At 48.4% G+C, this 10,861-nt stretch overlaps 2 protein-coding genes across 2 annotated transcripts; one reads left to right on the forward strand and one right to left on the reverse strand.

The window, feature by feature from the left end:
* Nucleotides 1–523: 523 nt before the first annotated feature.
* ENH_00013880 (hypothetical protein, conserved) lies at nt 524–2,090 on the forward strand (the record flags this gene model as incomplete). Its single annotated transcript, XM_013584265.1, has 3 exons — nt 524–652; nt 1,101–1,307; nt 1,818–2,090. 3 exons carry the CDS (start codon nt 524–526, stop codon nt 2,088–2,090), a joined length of 609 nt encoding a protein of 202 aa, XP_013439719.1.
* A 965-nt stretch (nt 2,091–3,055) lies between these two features.
* ENH_00013890 (Diacylglycerol acyltransferase family protein, related) lies at nt 3,056–5,307 on the reverse strand (the record flags this gene model as incomplete). Its single annotated transcript, XM_013584266.1, has 6 exons — nt 3,056–3,160; nt 3,259–3,385; nt 3,582–3,724; nt 4,044–4,134; nt 4,240–4,367; nt 4,516–5,307. 6 exons carry the CDS (start codon nt 5,305–5,307, stop codon nt 3,056–3,058), a joined length of 1,386 nt encoding a protein of 461 aa, XP_013439720.1.
* Nucleotides 5,308–10,861: the final 5,554 nt, after the last annotated feature.

Raw genomic sequence — 10,861 nt, forward strand, 5'->3', positions numbered from 1 at the left:
CCATTTTATCTGAGTGCTGCCGCACGAGTGATATAACTGTTTGGGTCTGCATGCCGCTGCCACACGCTGGCGTCGAGATGATCACAAGCATGTTTGCTTCTTCAAATTTTATCTTTCCGATGATTCCGCGTGAATATGGACCTTTTGCGCATCACCGTCAAAACTTTTCGCCCTGGCAACGAGCCAGAATCATAGCCTGTCTAACGTCGGTCCGACATAGTAGCGATCGGACTCTGTTTCGACCGGTACAGTGAACCAGAGAGCCGGCCTCTTCCCTGGGTCGTGTTTGCGTACTGCGGCAAGGCAGTTTGGTAGAAGCACGCTAGTACAGTACAAAACTGGCAAACATAACTACCGGCTGCAGCACGGCATCGCCTGCTGCTGCACACATATTTTCGCCACGGGTGATCTGGTCCACGTATGGCCTAATGGCACAGGCCTACTTGTAGCGGCCACTAAAGCCCAGGAGGCCGCATGAGAAGCATGCTGCCAGTCCAGCTACTCGCGAGCAGCGTCAAGAGCAATGTGCGAAAGGGGAGTGTGGCAGCTGAAGGAGGTGCTGCTGCGGTATAGTGAGACAGGCTACAGCAGCAACGGCGTGCGGTTCTATTTGAAGCATCTGCTGCCCAGTTGGGAGCAACGCAATCCCCAGGTGATCAACGAATTTTTCGAAGTTGAAGCGTTTCTTCGGTAATGCAATTGCAGCCGTTTGTGTGCGGACGTGGGTGTCTACGTGCCTCAGTGTGCATTCAGCTTGGATATGCTTGTATATGCGTAAGATGCTCTTTCTGCTGCTGTGATTGTCGCCTATTTGTGGTGTACGAGATATGTTTGGCCTGTGTTTCAACAAGGGTTGTGTGCCTGAGTGCCGGATATTTCTACTGTGTGCATGGGCACTTGTGTACATGATCAGCTGTAGATTTTATATTTATGCAAACGCGGCTGCACGACGGCCCCAGATATCAGCAGCTGCTTCGGCAGTTGTCTTTCTTCTCCACGACGTTAACTTCTTGACTAACGCAAGTGTTTCCCCCGCCAGATTTTGGCCAGTTGCACTTTTTAGCACATTTTCTGCTAATTGTTTCATTTTTCTTATGCAGGTAAAAGTTGTGGTGCAGCACGACAAGTACGCGCAGCCACAAGCTACGTTTGTGTTCGCCTCGGGAGCTCGTTCAGAGACGCCTCTGGAAAATTTGCAGCCGCGGCAGGTGGAGGAGCTGCTGCAGCTGCATCGCGACAGCTCAGGTCCGAACCACTTCTTGAAACACGGAGGGCCGAAAGTCTGGACAGAGAGGCGCTCGATTCAGGTGAGCAGATGCTTCCCTGAACTGTCAATCCGCACGGCTTTTCGTCGAGGCAAAAAATGTTTAGATGGACAGGATGCGAGATTTAGAGACTGAGACAACGGAGGGTAAAGTTTCATGCAGTATTCAGCTTAGCAGAAATTAATTCAGAAGTAGGTGCACAGCAAGTTGCGCCCAGTGCGCTAGGATCAGGTGCCTCCACCTCAAGCGCCGCCACCAAAATAATTAGTCTCCAAAATAGTGGTAATTTATTTGGGGATGGAAGAGTGCCAGAAGACGCATTCAGCGAGGGTGCTTCTGCATTCACGGCAGTTCAAAGGGTTCCTACGGCTGCCAGGCCCAGCACCTCTTTAACACCAGCAGGCTCGAATCCCATGTCGCCCAGTTTCTCGTTGGCAGCACGTCCTCGCAACGCGCATCCTCTGATTAGAATCTGTGATTTCAGCAGTACGTCTCTGTAGGTTTTAGCCTTGCTTCACTGGTGTTCCATTTTATCTTGGGTTTGCTTTGCAGGGCTTGTGGAGGCCATCTCTACCCTCACAACTGCTGGCGCTGCGGTGGTTCAGGCGGTCCCGTCCGCCTCTCAGGCTTCCCAAGTATTCTGCTGAGAGCCTCCGCCTGTCTTTGCAAGCCATCAGGGGAGATGGGCGCTGGGGCTCAGAGAGAGAGTTCCCGAAAGGCTGGGATCAACTCGCCCTGAAGTATGCCCACTGTAACCCCCTTATGAGCGAGCCCGTATTTCCCGACCGCCAGCAGCAGCAGCAGCAGCAACAGTTGGAGCAATAACAACTGCAGCGGTAGCTGGGAAGGAGGAGCTGCTGCTTTAGGAAGGGTGCGCGTGCTCAGCATTTGTCGGCTGTCTTCGGCTTTCCTTTCTCTCCCTGTCGCATGATTGAGCAGTTGAATTATCAGCCCACGTAGCAGCGGAAGCCTTAAGGTATACTTGCTTTTTCAACAGAATGAAGAGCTCCATGAAGGGCTTCTTGTCGCTGCTCTCTCCTAACGACTGGCACCGCGTAGGAAACTACTCACAATTTTTTGCACCCTAGGATACGAAAAACCTTTTGATCTTCTTTTATCAACGGGATAGCTGGCGCTGTATATTGTGTAAAGGATTTATATGGCGACGAGTTCGTTGTCACGCAGCGCCAGTGATCCAAGAAACCTTTAGAGTGTGTATTGTCAGCCCATCTGCTGCACTAATCGTGCTTACATTTGCGCTTAACATTCTTATTGATGTCCGCTGCCTACCTGATCTGCTTGGTTGTTTCTGGGTGGTTATTTGAGTCCTACATGCACAGTTAAGCGCGGTGAGACCTACCGCTTGTGTGATGCCGACACCCCTATTCTCCTTTTAAGCACATCCTCGTATTTTCTGTCGCTTAGCACTTTTGCCCTGTCCACCGAAACTTCAGCAGTCTCAAAGAAACGAAGGCAAGATGGTTGAAGCCTGAGCTTAGCACTGAGTCGTCTCTGGGTGGCTGCTCGCTGTTTGAGCTATATTATAGCAACGTCTCATGGACTGAAGTAAAAGGTTGCTTTTGCATGATTTTCAAGTGAACAGGTGTAAAGATGGCACCAAGATCTGCGGGAGTTAGCCACTTCCGTAGAGAGTCAAAACCATTGCCAGGCTGATCTGGCTGAGTGTGACAATAAATTTCATGCAAACCAAACACGGCCCACACATGGGGCGTGGAGGGCCTCTTATAGGACCCAAGCAACCCTGCATGAGTCATTCTGGCTGCAGCTGCTCAGAGGATCTTGAGCTGCTTATCTTTCCAGCCGTATACGCCCTTGTACGTCTCAAAAATACGTCGGACCTCCTCCACAAACACTTTGTGAGCAGCCACCACTTCCTGCGCACAAGCAGAGGGCAAGTCACGAGCTAGTCTGGGAGCAGGTGCAACCGAGACACAAAAGCTGGAGTAATGGCGTGAAGAGATTGATGACATACCGCTTTCGTGGGTTTGTCTGCTTGTGGCATTTGTAAGGGACGCCCAATAGCGTAGAGCAGTGGCACGCGGTAGGCTACAGGGAGCCCAAAGCGGCCGTAAAAGGAGACGACCGCAATGCGTAACAGCCTGCAACAGACGGAGACAGCCTTAAAGTGCGTTGTGCTTATTCGGTGGGGCACCAGGAGGACGGCAGTCGCTTTTTGGCTGGAGTGCAGTGGCGCTTCTCCACGTAAAACGTGATGCCTTCCCAGAACATCTTCTGAAGCATCCGCTATCTGCCTGTTTCACTTGGCATTGTCAGATTCCTAACTTCGACACCTACCTGGCAAACGGCTGCAGAAAGCGCACGCCCCACGGTAGGCGGTATGCCTGACTATTCCCAAAGCAATACACGGGGACCAATTTTGCCCCCGTTTGCATCGCGAGTCGTACAATGCCTAGTCGATCCTGTAGGTGGAGGCGCTCCTGTTGCAACACACGAAAGGCAAGTGCAAGGGGGGAACTGAATAAAAGGTGAAGAAATTCAAATACTTATATCACATCCCTGCGGCATTTTGTGTGGGAGCCATGGATTGACTGCATGCAATTTGTGATTCCTATAAATTCTTTTGCCTTCACGCCATCTTGAAGCAAGCGCAAACGCTCGAAGGCCTCTGCTATGAGGACAGGCAAGTAGGTAACACGTCTTATCATGTTTCGACGTCATGTAAAGCCTAGTGTAGTGCTTTATTGTTTTCAAGCCGTAGAGCATAAAAGGGAAAATCGGCAGTGAAACAGCCCGCACCTCAGATGAGTTTGTCTCGTAGATTTCCGCAATACCGCCGGGTGAAACGAGTAGATTTGAGCCTTTTTCGAGAGTTTGCTTCATTGCTTGCCTGTTGACACAAATCCAAACCCGCAACGAGTTTCTACCAAGCCATACTGCATATCCACGCTACTTGGAAATGAGTGCTGCAGCCGGCATTTCACCAAGAACTGACTTGTCTGCTGGGATCGCGTCCGACAAGAATATCAATTGGCCGTACACAAGGCACCAGCGCACTACCGAGGCTGCAGTGAGACGAAAGTGTCCCAAGAGATCTCCAAAATTCCCAGTTGCCATCACCGCCTGCAGAACAAATCAAAACTGACATTTTAAGGCCCAAAAATGTACGTCCAGATGTGCTTGCCCAGCAGCGGTGCAATATCCGCATGTGCACCCCCTTGATTGTAAAGACAAGCCCCGCTCGGCTTTGAGTCCAGTCTAGCATGCTTACAGGGGCAGTAGGCACAATTCCATGTGGGAAAACTGCATAGATAGTTGGCTCCCTCGGGGGGAAGTGTTCAGCCCCCTCAATGATAGCGGCTGTGCGGTGGTAGCGGTGAATGTTCCTCCAGCCATGCCACTGGCGAATACCGGGTCTTGGGCGTATTGGAAAGAGAAATAGAGAAAGAACAATAAGCACGAATAGAATCTTGCGGCGGCGAGTGGTACAGTACCGCCGCCATATCCACACCAGAAGCACAGGAACCCAAATAAGGGAGCCCTGAACAAGCACCTGCATCAGCAAGCAACGGACATCAGCCCAAAACGTCAGCCCGTCTGGTGGGTGAACACCGGGAACGCGACGCCAAGGCAGAGTGGTGTCATTATCTCCCCGGCAGGTGGCATCCGCAGGGGCGTTTGGGGCCCTGTAAAGCACGTTTGAAAAAGCGTAAATGGCGGAGTTATTCGACGGCGATTCTGGCGCCTGGGCCGTTTGCGTCGCCTGGGAATACAATGAGAGGAAAGATGCATCAATGACCACTGGGTACTTGAGTGGACAGAAACGGTGGAGAGGATGGCGCAGTGTCTGCAGGTGCTTCTTAAGGGCAGTCACGTGTTTCAGCCGGAACTGTAAGAAGGGCAGGTCCATCCCCAATGCGCCACGAATAACTAAACTGATGTCATTCTTGCTGCTGCTGGGTGGCAACTTGCCGCTCTCCGTCGCGCTGCAGAATCCATGTCGGCGGCGCACTGTGAGGACGCGACCCAAGAGGGTTCGCTCGCTGGTCCCCTCTGGCCTCATATCTATACAAGAAATTGACTGTAGATCTGCTTGTGAATGGACTCGTGCTATTTATTCTGTTCCCCTCGTTTTTGGTTCAGTTTCTGCTGTGGTCAATGGGGATGCCTTGTTGGACAACTCAATGCACACTGTCGTAGGGAGGGAAATGAAGCCCAAAGGCTACGAAAGGTTAAAATGCGTCAAGATTGGCGGCAAGTCAGAAGAGTTTCCTGCCTAGGTTCTGGCTCGGTGTGCTGGAATTTCACTGCAGGAATGAAATGATTTGGTTCAGCATCATAACAAACGTTATTGCGATGGCTTGCCTCTGGCTGCCAATACTTTCAATAAAGCTGTTCATATTTAAAGGGTAAGCCATATGTTTCGTTGTTCATGAGCAGAGGAAGAAAGTACAATGTGCCCTGAGTGACCCGGCATCCGTGTCTGTTGGCGACGGCTCATGCAACTGGGGCCGGCACGTATGCTGCGCGCATAGCTTACATTTCCTGCTCATTATAGTTAAAAAGAAAACACGCAGAAAAGTAAATGTGTAGTGGCTTCGACAATGTTTCCGCCACACTTGGTTTTTGAGTAGAGCGATCGGTCACAATGGACAGGACCACAGGTGACCACTATTCCCAGTGCTCAAATAGCAACGAATTCACCGAAGTACGCCGTACTCTTTTATATTGTCTTAGCTCAAATATCTAGTAATAAAATTATTGATGCTATTACTCATCAGCATGTTGGCACGTAGGGGATGCGGACGCATCTCGCGCTCGCAGGCTCACACTGTGTTTCAGGTTTCAAAAGAAAATCCAACAGACTTCAATATCAATAATAAGTTACATTTCAAGAACAAGCACAAACAATCTACAGTAGCTAAGAAATTTGCCATGCTGCGCGGACACCGACTGTGCTGTGCAAAAAGTTAGGAAGATTAATAAGCTGAACCTTAGCACGAGTTCTTTGTAACGGGCGGCAGCTGGGAAACACGGGAGTGGCCAGATTTGGCCCTAGTTGCCGTGAGTATCCATTTATTCGGGGTAACAATTATCAGACCGCCAGCGTAGATCCAGCAGCTCTCCACTGATTTAGAAACACTCTGTCGCGACATCTGCATACCGCTGTAGAGCCTTGAGGCCAATACAGAGGTGCTCTTGGGTTTCAGCGTTGCACAGAGACACCACAGGAGGTCATAGGAGTGAAACAAATGCGGGTGTATTCGAAACCAACAGAAAACAGGAATAAAAGAACTACGCAGACTGAAAATCTTCCTACCAGGACATGGTGTGGAGCTCTCTCTGCACAAAAGCCGTTTGGTAGTAGTACAACGTGGGCTTTTGTAGAGCCATAAACTTAGAAGAAAGTACAAAGACATATAAATTTATGCTTTCAAGCACTAGAAATGCGCCTAATGAATGCTTGTCATAAAAAATTCCCCCCTTACCGATTTCATACACTTTAGCAGCCTCAGTGTAGCCAGTTTCCCACTCGGTGATAGATAGGTGTGACTTAAGCAATCAAGTAGGCTGTCCATTTTAATTCAGCGATAAGGCTATAAGCAAGTGGTAACTCATTCAATTTGTGCTCAATTTAATACGTCCGTGATGGAATAGTTAGAGGTCGTCACTAAACGCAATTCGAATTTCAATACGTTTTTTGCAGCTTACGAAAACCGGGAGCCCTGTTCTCGCAGTAGGTCATCTTTACTGTTCAACTGCGTTCCACAGAGTCTCTTGAAAGTGTACGCTACTTGCCTTTTGTATATTCATGCAGCTCATATTCATACTCAAATTACAGTCTTTTTCCACTAGAAAAAAAAAGAAGTTACTTCTACCAGGTGCCTTCCTTGTACCCCGTTGAAAGAGAACAATTTTCGACTCATTACTCGGCTTCGCGAGCACATTCCATAAATGCGTACATTCGAAATTTTTCCCGGTACTCTATGGTTGTTTTGAGCTCTTTTCCTTGCTCTTTGACGATTGCATCAATAAATTCAGTGGGAAGACCAGAGCCTCTCGCACACGCTTCTGTTGTTACGTTGCTGAAGAGGACAGGCAGCAAAAAAAATGCCTATAAAGCTGATGAATATGGTAAAAGGCGACACGAGCGACGGCACTGAAGGGTTTGAAGGGTAAGTGAAAGTCAAGAGCTGTAAAGAAAGTCTCCTAATTAGGTGGTGCACCGCTGATCCGTTTCCCATCATGACCAGATCCTGAAGACATCTCGTCCGTCGAATGCCTTTGCCTCCTAAACTTTAGAACACTTCAGTGCCTCCTAAATTTTAGAACACTTTAGTACACCCTGCCATAGGAGTCGCTGGGTCATCAGAGGGTGCCGTGCTGCTCGGTGCGTGGGGATCTTCGAAGAGCAGGTCTAAAGTCCGATACCGCTCAACTGATCCAACTACTCAATTGCTTTTGATGTTTTAAATATTTCAGCAGTGTTTGCCGACAATGACAGCGCTTGGTAGGCTCCATCAGCATGCCCCTGCACTGTAAACATTTGTTTTGTCGGTTGTAGCAATCCTTATGCACCCTGCCTAAAGTTCGAGGCCACTCAGTAGATTCCGTACTAATATTTAATCGCACTGATGATCAAAAACGAATCAAATGATTGCTGACATATGTTTGGCATGGGGACTCCCGTAATTCCATATGACTCTTCCGTCATCCTTCTAAATGTGTATATTCAACTGTCACAATCTACAAAATGTAGGCAAATTCACAATGTAATATTTCGAAGTCCAGGGCAATAACCATTTTGTATCCTTACAGTTCCGACAAAACTAGGCCTGTAGGGGCAACATTGGGAGCATATAATGCTTGATAATTTACCACTTTACGAATTTTGTTCCGCCTGAATTGTCTTCGTGCTTATCAGCCATGATAGTTGGAGTACGGATTGGCGAAGGCCAAGCCTATCCACTTCCTGGCTGAAAAAACTTAGCCATTTATAGTTCGCTGTAATTGAGCTAATCTGGTTGCATGCGGCACGTGGCGGCCTTGTTAGGTAGCCAACCCCTTTAGAGTGTGATGGTCATAAGAGCGCTTTGCTGGTAGCCTTACGGGTAAGATATGCTAACGCTGGATATAGTCCTAGAGGGCCTCGAAAATATGTGAATATGCTTTCTTGGCCGCATCTGCTTGTCGAACTGAGTACACTTGAGGGCACGCTCGGCCAGCGAACATAACAGGGGCCTCTGTCGAATTTTACACAGGAGGGAGGTTGCCAGCTTCTCTACTCTCGGCAAAGCCTGTTCCGTGTAACACCGTTTGCACGCTTCTGCAGACCGGCGAATGCTCTCGCTGCGTGAGGAACAATTATTCCCCAGGTTTTCTCTCTTATTGCACTTAAAACGCACGATGGCCAGCAGATTGCTGCCATTATTTGTCACCAAAGCTCATATGAAGTCGCGGAACTCTGGAAGCATCTCCAGCTGGGCTAAGCGCCAGCTCATTCCGCTGCCACTTCTACACTTCTACTATAGCTGCTCACGAACTCCCCAATGCCGCGGGATTTACTGCAGCGTCTTTTGAGTCTTTGAAAACAACGTTAACTCCATCAGTCGGAGTACTGCACAGCTCAAAAGGCAGGTTGGCCAAGAAGTAGAGCAGTAACTACGCTGTTGGCATCTCCACCCTTCTGCGCCAAGTATGTCAGGTGATCTTTTTTCCACTGAGTAGCTGTGAAATGGCAGACGAGAATTGAAAGAATTGAAGTGCAAAGGCCCAGGAATATACCGCACATTAACCGTGCTCAGTCTTTTTTTTTGTTGAATGCAATCCTGTGACACAACTCACCAGAGCATTGCCTTCTAAATATTTCCCAAGAATGCTGCGGCAAGTTCCGCCTGAGCTATTCCCCTAACTTCTTAAAATGGATCCAATGGTTCAAAGCTGCCATTCATTTGCTTGCTCCATACTGCTGATCCAGGCCTAGTTCCGTAAATCTTGTCTTTAGTAACCTTAAGAAGCTCCTCATACTGCCTTCTTTCCAGCATACGGTTGACTGCAAGACAAATACTTTCTGTCTTGTCAAAGCCGTATGCATTACCAGGTCCCGTTGATAGTCTACTGCCCGCTTAAACCAGATGATCCCCTGGTTTTTGTCTATCTGCAATGCACGTTCTGCAACTGTTCCCTCAGGAAGGCCCTCCTGTGGAGGCTGTTTTGGTTTTATGGCATTACAGTAGCGAATCAGTCGCTCTTCTTTATCAAGTTACTCCATGCACACTTGATTTTTCGAGGGGTGCTGTACACTTATCACTCGCCAGCTGTGTTGGTGCACGCTTAGTGTGCTACATTTTGTGCAATATCTGAGGTTCCAAGTCAGCTAGTTTTACTGTATTCTAGCTCATACACGATCAAAAGCTTTCCCTAAACTGTAAAGAGAGACACCCAGCTCTGCTTTTGTACGATATTCTTTATTGGGCACTCAAACATTTTTTTGCAGCGATTCCGGAAATGTACAGACTACAAATAGAAGCCACCTGCATCAGGAGGGGTTCAGAGCCTGAAGCCTTCTCTGAAAAAGTCGGTGCTTCAGACCCCTCCCGATGTGTTTCTTTTAATGTGTCAGTGACGCCGCAACGATCAAGCTCTTGCCATCATGCAAACCATCCTAAGCCTAGCAGCAGCAAAGCCGAGTTTTCTTGTTTGATAAATCACTGGATATGGGAAACGGCATTATGAGGCCCTGGATATAATAAAGTTCGGCAAGGAACAAAGAGCAGGGCAATTCACACAGGATTTCATACTAGAAGAAACGGAATCAGGGGTGACTTCCAAGTTGGACACACGTGGCCTGGAGGCCACAAAACCATAGCGCAGTAGTAGAGCAACAAGGGAAATAAGTGGCTCTGGTGTATCCCTTAGCCCCACTGCTCGTCAAGTGTATTCTCTTTAACTCTATGAACATTTTTTTCAACACAGTTGTTTTAATTGCTACTAATCGAGATGCGGGGGAGCCGCAGCCGCAGTAGCATCACCTGCTTCTGAAAAAAGCTTGAATCTTCAGTATCTGGTGTTTCTTTGGGCTCATGAGAGCTGCCATACTCCCCGTATTCTCTTGAGAATTGTTTGGCCAGCAATACTCGGCCAAACAATCTCATTTTGGGCCTTTCTGAAAAGCGTTTTCAATGACAGAGTTACTTTCCCCTCTTCACGGCTCGGTCTGGACACAGCCGTAGGCCTCCATAAGGATCTATGCTCAATTTAGGCTTACCTCGTTACTACAGTGTCATTTGCAAACTTCACGCAATACTCCTTCAGGCCGCTGAACCTCCAATTTCATTGTAGAACTAAACCCGCTGCCAGCAACTGGGGTTTTGGGTCCTCTAGGCCACCTTTTGTAAAGTCAAGACGCCCAAGTCATATTACGGAGTCAAATGCTTACTTCGTTTCCCAAGGAAGCACACACTTGTAGATGCGCGTTGCGTAAGCCTCAAATTCTAGCACGAATATACCTGGCCTACATTGAAAGCACTCGCGATAGCTTTTGAAAACGCTCATATATATCAAGTTTGAGGGAGTGAAATATATGAAGTAATCTGTGTACTTATTGTGGCATCGGG

The sequence above is a fragment of the Eimeria necatrix genome, genomic scaffold (genome assembly GCF_000499385.1).
Source record: "Eimeria necatrix Houghton genomic scaffold, Enh_scaff143, whole genome shotgun sequence".
In the NCBI taxonomy this organism is placed as follows: Eukaryota; Apicomplexa; class Conoidasida; order Eucoccidiorida; family Eimeriidae; genus Eimeria; species Eimeria necatrix.